Source organism: Dipodomys merriami, unplaced genomic scaffold (assembly GCF_024711535.1).
Source record: "Dipodomys merriami isolate MVZ:Mamm:240054 unplaced genomic scaffold, mDipMer1.0.p SCAF_128, whole genome shotgun sequence".
Lineage (NCBI taxonomy): Eukaryota > Metazoa > Chordata > Mammalia > Rodentia > Heteromyidae > Dipodomys > Dipodomys merriami.
Genome location: NW_027202582.1, coordinates 2949639 through 2963772, shown reverse-complemented (window position 1 = coordinate 2963772; position 14134 = coordinate 2949639). Strand labels below are relative to the sequence as shown.

The following is a 14134-nucleotide window of genomic DNA, read 5'->3' as shown; positions in this document are numbered from 1 at the left end:
GGGCAAAGGCGGGGGGGCATACAGTACCTTTTCGACATGGCGACAGCCTTTTTGTAGGGATCGTCGTAGCTGGCCCGGGGTGGGGAGAGGCGGGTACGCTCATAGGGCGGCGGGGTGCTGTTGGCGTTGGCAACGGCCCCCTGGGACATGGACAGGTAGGCTGCAGACGGCTGACCTGCCCCATCGTAGGCACTGCCAGGCTGGCCACGGTAGGAGGCAGCAGCCTGGGGATGCTGCTGCGCAGCATAGGAAGCAGCCAGTGAGGCTGACGACTGAGTGCGGTAAGGAGCTGCCAAGGTGGCAGAAGGCTGGGCCCCATAGGCAGCTGCGGCGCCATAGGAGCCAGTGGCTGCAGCAGCCGACTGAGCTCCATAGGAGCCTGACAGGCCCATAGATGCTTGAGCCCCGTAACTATTCAGCTGGGTCTGAACCACCGGCTGGGCCCCATATGAGCCAGCCATTGGGGTAGTGGCTTGTGCAGCATAGGCAGCTGGCTGGCTGGCATAGGCTGCAGCTGTGGCTGGCTGTGCCACATAAGCAGCAGGCTGAGAAGAGTAGGAAGCAGCCTGCTGTGCAGCATATGGGGCAGACTGGGCATTGTACGAGGCCGAGGGCTGGGCATTGTAAGAAGCTGCCTGGGCTCCATAAGCTAGTGAGGAGGCTGCAGACTGGGCCCCGTAGGAGGCTGCCTGAGCCCCATAGGAGCCGAGGGAAGAAGCTGCTCCCTGGGTGTTGTAGGAGGAAGCAGCCGCACGAACCCCATAGGAAGAGGCAGCTTGGGCGCCATAAGAGGATGGCTGGTTACCATAGGAGGCAAGGGAGGAGCCCTGAGCCCCGTAGGAGTTGAGTGAAGAAGCTGCAGCCGCCTGCCCCCCATAGGAGGAAAGGGCAGAGGCAGAGGGCTGGGCTCCACCATACGGGCCAAGTGAGGAAGCTGCGGCAGACTGGGAGCTGGGGCTAGCCAGCTGGCCCCTGTATGGGGCCCCAAGGGAGACAGAGGGCTGAGCGCGGTAAGAGGCTGCCTGGGCTGTCATGGGCTGAGTCCGATAACCAACACCCAAAGAGGCAGAAGGCTGGGCCCTATAAGCAGCTCCCAGCGACACTGAGGGTTGGGCCCGGTAGGTGGCTGGCTGGGCGGTCAAAGGAGCCACATAAGAGGCTCGGGGAGGTGAACGGCGCAGGGGGCTGCGGTCGCGACCAAAGAAAGGTGGTGTGGGTTGACGGGCTTGCCCATCAAATCCACCCGTGCTGTTGCCAAAAGCCTGCTGGTAGTCGAAGGTGGCAGAGAAGCCACCAGTTCCAGGGAATGCCGTATCCCCAGCCCCTGGTTTCTTGGTCTTGTCCCCAGTCTGGACAGCCAGGCCAGGCCCCTTCTTCTGACCCTTGGTTGAGAGTTCCACGTTGATGCGCTTGCCCTTCACTTCTTTGCCGTTGAGCTGCGCGATGGCGGCTTTGGCATCTGCTTCCTTCTCCATGTGAACAAACGCGTAGTCTGATAAAGCAGCAGACAGAGGGTTAGCAATTAGGGGGGCAGGGCATGCTACCTGATGGGTCCCAAACTGGACACACAACAGCACCCAGCTGTTGCCAGCTACTTCCAGCCTCCAAACCCTCCTCTCCAGGAGTATGTTATAAAATGTAGCTCCCATAAAACAGAGCTACTGAAAATCCCAAACAGTCACCTTCAACTATGGCCTTTTCCCCATTCTTCCCTTTCCCCTACCACCTCATCCAACATCCTTGTGAGAGAAGAGCAAAGATGAACTGCAACACAGCATAAAAATCTTCTCAGCTCCTGTAAGCATAAACCAGCAGACCATATGCAGAAAGCATTCCTGAACCACTCAATTATTCAGTGTTCTGAACCCAAGCTCACCAAATAACTACTCATTTTGAGACTTAAAACACTAGAAATGATCACTCACATTCAAACATTGAAAATGACCACTCACTGGAAATGACCATTCACAATGATCCACCTCTCAGCCTAGGCAAGAGCCAGTCTACAGTGAGCAAATGAGTGGACAGTTCACCAAATTCCTCTTCCCCTTTTTCACATTACTTCCTTTTTTTTTTTTTTCTTTTTCCAAAGCACTTCCATGCACAGAACCTCTTTTGGACCTTATAATAAGGTCGCAGGACAAATGATCATCATCCTCACTCTACAGGATAGCAAACACACTTACGAGTTTTTATGCAGCTTTGCTCCAAAAATCACTACATTAATGTAGGAACCAGAGGGCCTATTCTACATCCCTTTGCTTCACCACTGAGAAGCCCATGTATAAAGCAAGACTGTGTAGTACAACTAAAACCTGTAAGTTTAGGTGAAATGCTAGATTCTATGTATATGTGGTGTCAACGAGGTACAGGAATGGAAAATAAGCCCTGTGTCTCAGGCCATATTACATCCTTCATCAACTCTTTACTCTTAAGCTTCTGTTCATTAAGCAAACTGTTTACAAACAAGACCTGGTTGCTCAGCTACAATTCAAGAAGCTGAACTGCAGTTAGCAAGCTAATTCATTCAAGACCTCAATGAGTGTGGGAGACCATCTTTGGGTGTCAAAGCTCTACCTAACTATTACTACATAGGAGAAAACTTTATGAACCAAAATGATATAAGCAAAATCTGAAGAACAATGATAGAAAGCTAGTAAGGCTTTGCATATAACCACATTTTGGACCTGTAGCTACTTTTAAGAAGGAATACAGGTGCCAAGATCCAAGCTCTCTGTTGTATAAGTTAAGAAATGAAAAGATGCCAGAAACTGGTGACTCATGTCTGTAATCCAAGCTACTTGAAGGCTGAGATCAGAGAATCAGCCTAAAGCCAACCATGACAAACAAATCTAAGAGATTCTCATCTCCAATAAATCAGAAGCGGAGGCATGGCTCAAATGGCAGACCATCAGTAGCCTCGGGGGAAAACGGCTAAACAAGTGCATAAGGCCTTTTATTCAGGCCCCAGTACGTGTGTGTCTTCCTGTGCGTGCATGCGTGCGCACACATACACACAAAAAAAATGAGGGTGGGGAGAGCAGAGAAGAAAAGCTACCTGAACAAAATTACTGAAGCCCTATCCCCCAAAATAAGAAAGTCTTTTAATGATCTCCAAACAAGTGTTCCATTTTTGGAATTTTTGCACTTTGGCGGTTCCTATATAACAGCTCTGAACTTAAGGACAATACCACCAACCTCATAGTAATAAACAACAAGCAAAAATAAAGAGTAGTGTGGCATAAAGGATCCTGGGCTACAAATCTTAAAAATCTAGATATAACTGATTTAAGATCTAGATATAACTGATACAAGATCTTAAGAAACTTACCATTTATTTCCCTACTGACAAGTCTATTCAGCCACTCTCAAAGTTAGTATGTTCAAGTGAGAAGACAAAGTCCTTTGAGAAGGCTACATAGCAATAGAATAAGGAATTGTGATGATTCTTCAGCCATACAAAATAAGGTTGAAGAATATTTTTATCTTTAATAAAACAGAATGCCATCTGTGTGCATAAACTTCAAAGCTGCAAGATGATACAAGAACAATGTAACTATCACAACTGCCAGTCTTCCAAACACGCCATTGTCAGAGCCTGATTATTTGCCAACTGTGAAAGCTAAGTGTTCCTTTCCACCTGACCATACATAGGCACTAGAATTGTCATATGATCTCCCATCTCCACTTTGGGTAGTTACCTAAAATAGTATCTCGTGGTCTAAGATGTCTTTAAAAGCTGAAGCTGAACAGACCCTTAGGAATGACAAAACTATCTGAAGTACGCAAAGGCACTTACCCACTCCAAATAAAAATGGAGAAAGATTTGCTGAGCTTGTAGGGCTCTCCAGACACTATGCTACATTCCTGATCATTCTGTCTACAACGTTCTAAGACCAGAATGAGCTTATAAAAACACCAAAGAAAAATTTTAACAGATTTATTAAAACAATTGGATAGCCAAATGCTCGTGGCTCACGCCTGTAATCCTAGCTACTCAGGAGACTAAGATCTGAGGATTGTGTTTCAAAGCTAGCCAGGATAGGACAGTCTGTGAGTCTTATCTCAAATAAACATCCAGAAAAGTAGAAGTGGCACTGTGGCTCAAGTGGCACAGTACTCACCTTGAGCTGAAGAGCTAAGGGATAGTGTCCAGGCCCAGAGCCCAGAGTTCAAGCCCCATGACCAACCCCCTGAACTCTGGGGGGCCTGAACTCTGGGCCTGGGCGCTGTCCCTCAGCTCTTCAGCTCAAGGCTAGCGCTCTACCACTTGAGCCACAGTGCCACTTCTTTATTCTTTTTTTTTTTGTCGGTCGTGGGGCTTGAACTCTGGGCCTGGGCGCTGTCCCTCAGCTCTTCAGCTCAAGGCAAGCGCTTTACCACTTGAGCCACAGCACCACTTCCGGTTTTCTGGTGGTTTATTGGAGATAGGAGTCTCACAGTCTCTCCTGCCCGGGCTGGCTTTGAACCGCGATCCTCAGATCTCAGCCTCCTGAGTAGCTAGGATTACAGGCGTGAGCCACCAGCGCCTGGCACAGTGCCACTTCTGGCTTTTTTCTTTTTGCTTATGTGTGCTGAGGAATTGAACCCAGGGCCTCATGCATGCAAGGCAAGCATTCTACCACTGAGCCACCTTCCCAGCCCCAGATTTTTTTTTTTTTTAAAGTCAAGAGACGAAGTGGTGCTAGGCTTGAAGGTATACAGGCAGCCTGCTTAATACCTGGGAGTCTGAAGCAGGAGGATGGAAGTTTGAGGCAAGCCTGGGTACACATCAAGACATCAAGGGAAAAAAAGTGATAAAATTTAAAAACTGACATTTCAGGATGAGGATGAGCATACACAAAGCCCTTGGCTCAACTCCAGCACTACTGGGGGGGAAAAAAAATCAAGATTATAGATATAGGATTCAACTAACTGCCCAGATAAGCTATAAAAGTTCATAGGGAGCCAGGCACCAGTGGCTCACGCCTCTAATCCTAATTACTCAGAAGACTGAGATCTGGGCTGGGAAGGTGGCTCAGTGGTAGAGTGCTTGTCTTGCCTGCATGAGGCCCTGGGTTCGATTCCTCAGCACCACATAAGCAGAAAAGGCCGGAAGTGGCACTGTAACACTGTAACTCAAGTGGTAGAGGGCTATTCTTGAGCTGAAGAGGTGAGGGACAGCACCCAGGCCCAGAGTTCAGGCCCACGACTGACCAAAAAAAAAAAAAAAAAAAAAAAAACCCTCTGTATGGTATTTCCACAATAGTAAAAACAAAAACAAAAAACTGAGATCTGAGGATCACGGTTCAAAGCCAGCCTGAGCAGGAAAGTCCATATCCAATTAACCACCAGAAAACTGGAAGAGGTGCTGTGACTCAAACGTTAGAGTCCGCACCTTAAGCTGAAGGGCTGAGGGAAGAGTTCAAGCCCTACAACAGACCAAAAAAAAAAAAAAAACTTGATGGGGAAAGCCATTGATATGCTCATAGTCATATTACATTTGGAAGTTTCTAACCTGACATTGGAAGTATGACAAAGATGTCCAGCTAATAATTCAATTCAATTTCATCACGTCTTAACTCAGCCTCATTACAGTGCAGCACCGAGCCCAAACTTATACTTATCAAAGATGCCCAGAAAACCAATTAGTTCTAAAACAATGAAGACCAGAGATCTGCAGAAGTGTGCAGGGACCCACTGGACCACAGAGCTAATTCAAGGAAACTTCTACAGGGATTCACTGCATTAAGATTAGCAAGTAATGCTTTGCAGAGACCTCCTAAGATCCATGGAACTCTAGAAAACAAGTTTTCCTACCCCAAGGCTAAAAATCTTTCATTTGAAACTATAGAGCTCTAAAGAATGGCTACCCACAAAGAAAGACAATATTTTCTTCTGGCTTTCAGACCTCCCTTGAAGTATGGAAGTCGTTCCTGAAGCGTGTCTTTGAACACCCAATAGGATGTAGTTACAGAGTGGCTATGGGGCTGGGAATGTGGCTTAGTGGTAGAGTGCTTGACTAGCATGCATGAAGCCCTGTGTTCAATTCCTTAACACCACATAAAAACATGACAGAAAAACATGACAGTGGTATTGTGCCTCAACTAGTAAGAGTGCTAGCTCGAGCAAAAGAAACTCAAGAGACAGTGCCCAAATCCTAAGTTCAAGCCCCAGGTCTGGCCAAAAAAAAAAAAAAAAAAAAAAGAGTGGTTATGACTGTTGCTATGGAGAATCTTACTCTACAAATCATACATATGCTCCTGGAATATCCAAGCAACTATGTTCTTTTACCCCTATGAAATAAGAGAGCTAACTGTCTTGTGCTATACAATGCTTCTCAAAGACCTGATGGCCAATATTAGGAGACTCAAAAAAAGTATAAATACAAACTATTTATAGAACCAGAGTAAGTTTTTTTCACTTTGAGACCTCATTTTCTTTCAGCTCAAAGAGAAAGGCATCAGTGAAAGATGATGCTCAGCAGATACAATGATCAAAAGCCTTCCTTCCCCAGTCTCTTAAAATACATCAGGAAGTCTGTTACACATCAGCCTAAATAGGTTAGCATCCTCTCTTGAGTTAGTCAACATATTTCTACTAATAAATATTTGTTTACAAAAGGACAAAATACAAAAAAAACTTTCCCTCTCAGTCACAGCCAGTTGTTCTAAAAATCATGCTCAATTATCATGTACTTCGCCCCCCCAACTTCTATTTGATGTCAATCTCAAGCAAATTTAGGCAAATTTTTTGTTTTCTCTATCACCTGAGAGCAAACTTTTAACCATTTGAGTTCCATGGAGACTGTCCCAAGATACTAGATTGTAGCTTCCAATCTAGAAGCCACACTGCGTAAGACCCATAAAAGAAACTCAACACAAAATTCACATAGAGATTCATCCACCCCATCCATTGCTTGCCAAGTATCCAATCTGAAACCCTTCTAATTCTTTTGCTCTAAAAGCAAAAATCCATACAGCCTGCCTCAGAGCACCCAGCAGGAAAGCCTGATTCCGGATAGCCGTGGACTTGCATAACCTGAGTTGAGGAAAATAGAATGCAATATTAATGCAGAACAAACACTTGTTCCTAATAATGGACACTACAACCCTTTACACATAAAGAACAAGGAATGGCCCAAAAGATGTGCCTCTCTAGAACTATATGAACAAGCACCTCTGCACCCACATTTGTATCCTATCTTCAAATTTTCCCAGAGTATGAGCAAGAATGATGCCCTACACCAGGGGTATAGCACCACATAGATTGCTCTCCACTTGCATTTGTTTTGAAAACATGGGATATAGCAAAGTTTAATCTGATCTGGTTCCAGGAGGAATAGTGTCTAGGATATGCCATCAAAGATCTGAGTATGAGCTTAGGTTTAAGATACCCAGACCGACCAGGGGTTGGGGAAGGTGGCTCAGTGGTAGAGTGCTTGCCTTGCATGCATGAGAGGTCCTGGGCTCAATTCTTCAGCACCATATAAGCAAAAAAAAGCTGCAAGTGGTGCTGTGGCTCAAGTGGTAGATGCTACCCTTGACAGCTGAGGGACAGTGTCCAGGCGGAGTTCAGGCCCATGACGACCCTCCCCCCCCCAAAAAAAAGAACCCAGACCATGGGGGGGAAAAAAACAGACACATCAACTGGGTCCCAAAATTCAAGCCTAAATTATGGTGACACATTTACTCAAAGATAAGGCAATCTGCCTTGAGAATTTGACTAATGATGAGTTCTGAGCAAATGGTGTTTAGACTCCTAATCTAGAAGCCCCCAAAGTTTAAAAGGAAAAAAAAAAAACCAACAACAACAAAAAATAAACCCACAAAGTTTAAAGAAAACCTCTCTTAGATTTCTTCCAAGGTCCCCCTAAGCCCAGAGTTGTGCTCTGCAAAGTCACCAAGCTTAGAAAAGACTGACACTGCCCTGGGACACCAGCTTGGCAAATAAATACTACCCACAGTGGGGGCCTTCATAAAACAAGCCTCCAGCAATACAAACACACACACACACACAAAAAAAAGACTCAGGTTTCCAATTGATGGGGGGGGAAAAAAATCAAGCCCAAAGGGGGGGAAAAAATCCCAGAGTTAAGAGGGTTGGAAAACACAGAGCTGCCACGTCTAAACCCATCAAATATTGAACACCAAAGGAGTTTGGAAGGGGCCCCTCCTGCGCCCGTGAGCAAACCTATGCCAGACAGAAGTAAAAGATCCCAGCCCAAGAAACGTCCAAGGGCCCCGTTACCTTCCGCTTGGGAGTATTCATCGGGAGGGAACGCGAGGGAGGCTTTGGGGCGTCTGCCCACACCTTTTCCCTCTTCCCTTGCTCTGACCGACGTCTGGAGAGGAAGTGGGGAAGTGGCGAAATCTTCCCCGCTCCATGATCCGGCTCGTGCCCGTCACTTCCCAATTTCCGTTCGGTGCCAGGCCCAGGAAATCAGAAGAAGGCACGCCCCCGGTACACTCAAGTCTCTGGCGCGTCCCCGGCCCCGTGGCTCAGCTCTCAAGTGGCCGCCGCACCCACCCAGATCCGCCTTCTCCCACTTGAATGGTGCCTGGACCGCAGGGGAAGAGGGTGGCTCTCCCCAACGCGCCCCCCAGCACCTCTGGCACCGCTCCCGCGCACTTCCCCACCCTTCCCAACCGCGCAGTGACCGACCCTGGTTAAGGGGCGTGGCTAGCAGGCTGAGTGCCCCTCCCCAAGCGCGCCCCCGCCCCAGAGCGCGCCTCCGCGTTACCTTTCACCACGTCACACTCGATGACGCGTCCACGGCGCTCGAAAAGACTGCGCAATTCTTGGCTCGTACATGCAGCCGACACATTGCCCACGAAAATCTTCCAAGTGTTCAAGGGCCTTGGGCGCGACATCTCTACCACGAGTGCGCGCCCCGGCCGCAGCTCGTGGCCGTGCAAGGCCTCGATGGCGCGCAGCGCGCCTGCGTTCTCGCGCATGTGCACGAAGGCGAACTGTTTCATGACGGCGCAGCTCATAACCGTGCCGTAGGGCGCGAAGAGGGCAGCCAGCTCCTCGGGCGTTGTATCCGCTCCATCTACGTTACCTACGAATATCTTCATTTTGCCGCCGCAGCCGCCTTCCCGGAGGGCCGGGACCTCTCCTCCAGCGACAAACGAAACGACCTACCGACCGGCAGTCCTCCCCAGGAATGGCTGGCGACCGAGAACCCCGCCGCGCAGGCGCTCTGATATAGCCAATCGGAGCTTGGCTCCCGCGCGCGCAAGCAAACCAATCAGAGATGCTTAGAGAAGACACACTCAGGAACAGCCAATCCCAGAGGACCTGGAGCCCGCTCGTTAGCGGAGAGGGTGGGAGAGAGACGAGCGCGCGCGACCAACCGCCGCTGCCGGGGGAGGGGGGTGGTTGGCGTGGAGGAGCGCGCGCGGGCGGCGCCGGCGACCGAGGCCTAGTCTGCGGAGCGGCCTCTGGCCGGGGTGGGGCGGAGAATAGCCGGCCCCCAAGGAAAACTTTGTTCACCCGGAAGTCGGGACTCCTCCCCTCCTGGCAACCTGGGTTAAACCAGCCTTGTTTGGCAGCGCGAATGTCTGCCAAGTCCGGCCTCCCTGGAGAAACCTGCACAAACGCTCTCAGTCTGCAATTGGGAAACATTTCCCTTGCTACGAATTTATTCCCTGGGATCACTGAGGCCCTGGCAGACCCTGCAAACGGGTGAAAAACGGGAGAGCATTTCTGCCTGATGGAATTTCCAGTCAAGAAATAAGGATAACAAAAAAAACCACAACGATGATCCGTGAGGCCGAACGTTGAGACTTTAAAAAAGAACAAAAATATGGAGCTGGGGGGGCTGGGAAGGTGGCTCAGTGATAACGCGCTTGCCTTGCATACCTGAGGCCCTGGGTTCGATTCCTCAGCACCACATAATCAAAAAGAAAAAAGCCGGAAGTGGTGCTGTGACTCAAGTGGTAGAGCGCTAGCCTTGAACTGAAGAGCTGAGGGACAGCGCCCAGGCCCAGAGTTCAGGCCCCACGACCGTACCCAAAAAAACAAACAACAAAAAATATGGAGCTGGGAAGGTGGCTCAGAGGTAGAGCACTTGCCTTGCATGCATGAGGCCCTGGGTTCGATTCAAGTGGTAGAGCGCTAGCCTTGAGCTGAAGAGCTGATGGACAGTACCCAGGCCCATAGTTCAGGCCCCACGACTGGACCAAAAAAAAAAAAAAAAAAAGAACAAAAATAAAAACATGCCTGTCATCCTAGCTACTCAGGAGGATGAGATCCGAGGATGGCGGTTCAAAGCCAGGCCGGCAGGAAAGTCCATGAGACTCTCATCTCCAATAAACCACCAGGAAGCCGGAAGTGGCGCTGTGGCTGAAGTGGTAGAGCATTTGCCTTGAGCTGAAGAGCGCAGGGACAGCGCCCAGGCCCGGAGTTCAGGCCCCATGACCAACACACACACACCCACACTCATAGAGCCTGATGTGGGTGGCTCACGCCTGTAATCTTAGCCACTCAAGAAGCTGATAACTGAAGATCCACACTTAGCCCATCAAAAAGCCGGAAATGTAGCTATGGCTCAAGGGCTAGAATCCTAGCTTTGAGAAGAAAAGGCTCAGGGACAACACCCAGGTCCTGAGTTCAAGCCCTACAACTTACAAAAAAAACACAAAAAACTGCCCATCCGCAGACAATAAATATGCCAGCACTTGGAATTCCAGCTTCCATGATTGTGGGAAATTGTGTTCTTCATAAATTATGTCTGTGATATGTTGTTATACACCTGAAGACACTATAAATTTGAAATACCTCTATGTCATCTGAGTGGAGATTATCAGTGAGGAATTGGATATGTGTCTGATTTAGGGGAGAGGTCTGAGTTAATCATATAATTTTGTTTGTTTTTTGGTCAGTCATGGGGCTTGAACTCTGGGCCTGGGTGCTGTCCCTGTGCTCTTCTGCTCAAGGCGGGCGCTCTACCGCTTGAGCCACAGGGCCCTTCTGGTTTTCTAGTGGTTTATTGGAGATAAGCCTGCCGGGGCTGGCTTTGAACTGCGATCCTCAGATCTCAGCCTCCTGAATAGCTAGGATTATAGGCTTGAGCCACCAGCACCCGGCTAATCATATAGTTTTTTGTGGTGGTTCTGGAGTTTAAACTGAGTGCTTGAGCACTGTCCTTAAGCAAAAAAGTTCAGGGTAGCTTTTTTGGGGGGTTATGTTGTTTGGGAGGTAGCTAATTGAGGCTAAGAGTCTCACAGACTTAGGCTAAAGAATTAAAACTATGCTGTTTGTCTCTCTGAAAACCCTATTTGGTACTTTTGCATAAAGATTCAAGGTACACTTACTTATACTGTACCACTTTCCCAAAAGGAATCAAAGCAACTTCTTCAGGAATAGTTAAAAAATCATTAATATGTAACTTACACATTGAAGTCATGAAAAAAGTATGCTCACCAGCACACAATATAGTTGAAGGTTCTCAACCCTTTTTTTCCTCACTGCTTCCCTAGAAGAAATGTATTTGTTTTCTAATCACCTCCATACCCATTACAGTGTGTATGTGTGTATGTATGCGTGCACACGTGCACACATATGCACAGGCACATGCACAAGCTAATACTGGGACTTTGAAATCAGGACTTCACACTCTTCAATTCCCTTTTCCTGCTCCAGGCTGGCTATCACTTGAGTCACAGCTGTACTTCCAGCTTTTCACTGGCTTTTTTTTTTTTTTTTTTTGGTCGGTCGTGGGGCTTGAACTCTGGGCTTGGGCGCTGTCCCTCAGCTCTTCAGCTCAAGGTGAGCGCTCTACCACTTGAGCTACAGCGCCACTTCCGGTTTTCTGGTCGTTTATTGGAGATAGGAGTCTCACAGTCTCTCTTGCCCGGGCTGGCTTTGAACCGCGATCCTCAGATCTCAGCCTCCTGAGTAGCTAGGATTACAGGCGTGAGCCACCAGTGCCTGGCTCCAGCTTTTCACTGGAAGGCTTCACCATTGTGCTGAACATAACCCTAGCTACTCAGGAGGCTGAGATCTGAGGTCCACAGTTCAAAGCCAGGCAGGAAAGTCCATGGACTCTTATCTTCAATTAACCAAAAGCCATAAGTGGAGCTGTGGCTCAAGTGGTAGAGTGTTAACCTTGAACACAAAAGCTGAGGGATCGAATCCAGGACTTCATGCAAGCACTCTACCACTAAGCCACATTCCCAGCCCAGCATGAATGATTTTTTCTTAATAGATATATGGATTCTTTTTCTTACAAAGTATGGATGACAAAAATATTTACTTTCAACACTTTACAATAAGAACCAATATAAATGATTAGAAACATAGACTTAGGACCATACTTCCTGGGCCTGAATCTAGACTCTGTCACATTCCTTACTGTATAGCCTTGAGCAAGTTACATAACCACTCTGTGCTTCTGTTTCCCTCATCTGTAACATGGAAATATGATAAGCATATGAATTTGAAGTTTAGAATACAATCTAGAACATAATTAGTAGTATTAGCTAATACTAAACTTTCCACTTTAAATGAGTTTAAAAGTGCATCAACTTAAAACTATTCATGGGCTGAGAGTGTGGCTTAGTGGTAGAATGCTTGCCTCACATGCATGAAACCCTGGGTTCAATTCCTCAGTACCACATATACAGAAAATGCCCGAAGTGGCGCGGTGGCTCAAGTAGTAGAGTGCTAGCCTTGAACAAAAAGCTAGGTGAGGCCCAGAGTTCAAGCCCCAGTATGAAACAATATGGTGGCTAAGCCTGTAATCCTAGCTACTTGGAACATACAGATCTGATGGTTGCAGTTTTGAGTCTAGGGGCTGGGGTGGAGTTGGGATGTTTGTTATCTCAGGCTACAGGGCAATTGCCTGGGTGCCATGGGTGCACTTGTCACCCAGCAACAAAAGGAAGCACAAATAAAGAGTTTCAAAGTCTAGTTGCATACCTACAGAGCTCCTGTATCAAAAACAGCACAGAAAGAGGCTGGAAGCATATAGCTCAAATGGTAGAGTGCCTGCCTAGTAAGTGTGAGGCCCTGAATTCAAACTCTAGTACTGCCTCCTGTCTACCCCCCTACCCCCCAAAAAAGGTATTTGAATAATGCTTGATGGCTAGAAAAAAAGGAAAATACACAGCTAGAACTGGGAATGCTGATGTCTTACTAGAGTGGTAGGAATGGTGACCAACTTGGCCCTAGAGGGTTAAACCAACTTATAGCTCCAGAACAGGAAGAGGGAAAGCAGGAATTGGCTATGGACAGAATCCAGCAGTTTCTGCAATACCTAAAACTGGAGAAAGGTATCCTGGGTTTAAAACCATTGGTTCCCAGAGACTATGGGGAGCTGGGGAATCAACCAGCAGAACAGGGTCCAAGGACAGGCACTGGAAGCAGCGCCAGCAGGGCTTGGGTAATGGGAACAGAGTCAGGGGCCTTAGAGTCAGGGCCAAACAAAAACCCACTGCCTGGTTCAATTTGAAGCAGCTGGCACAGAGGTCATTTGTAGTCTAAAAGTTTACCTTGTCCTAAAAGTAGTTTTGTTAAGAATAATAAGCCTCATGTGGCCCAGTGCAGAGAGTTCAGAAAACCGAAGTAAGGTGCCAAGAATACAAAGCTCACTAGCCAGGGCTAGCAGTAATAGGTATGAGAATCTTTTTCAGGCTTGCCTCTAGGGTCCATATCGCCTTAGAATCACTGCCACTGCTTCCTTAATCTATGTGTGTCAGGCTCTGTGCCAAATACTTATGAAGAGCTACTAAGGTTAATTAAAAGCTTTTCACTTGTGAGTAAAAGAAATCAACTCAAGCCAGGCACTGGTGGCTCATTCCTATAATCATATCTACTCAGGAGGCTGAGATATGAGGATCACAGTTCAAAGCCAGGCCAGGCAGTTGAGTCTTTGAGACTCAACTTCAAATAACTACTCAGATGGGCTGGAAAAGTGGCTCAGTGGTAGAGTGCTTGCCTTGCATGCATGAGGTACTGGGTTTGATTCCTCAGCACCACATAAGCAAAAAAAGGCAGAAGTGGTGCTAGCCTTAAGCTGAAGAGCTGAGGGACAGTGCCCAGGCCCAGAGTTCAGGCCCCACTACCAACCAAAAAAAAAAAAAAAAAACTACGCAGAAAAAGTTGGAAGTGGTTCTGTGGCTCAAGTGGTAGAGCCCTAGCCTTGAAC

General features: G+C 47.7%; 1 protein-coding gene across 3 annotated transcripts in view; it reads right to left on the bottom strand.

Moving 5' to 3' along the window:
- LOC138824349 (RNA-binding protein 14) overlaps nt 1-9166 on the bottom strand; it is a 28676-nt gene extending 19510 nt beyond the window's left edge. The window contains exons 1-2 of one of the 3 annotated variants that reach the window (XM_070018177.1): nt 8723-9166; nt 28-1492 (exon numbers count right to left, since the gene is read on the bottom strand). In XM_070018177.1, coding sequence (XP_069874278.1) covers nt 28-1492; nt 8723-9059 — 1802 coding nt within the window. In that variant the 5' untranslated portion in view covers nt 9060-9166. Of the gene's footprint in view, nt 1-27; nt 1493-8229; nt 8591-8722 lie in introns of those variants that run through there. The other 2 variants (XM_070018178.1, XM_070018182.1) reach the window with 2 other exon arrangements.
- Between the last annotated feature and the right edge of the window lie 4968 nt (nt 9167-14134).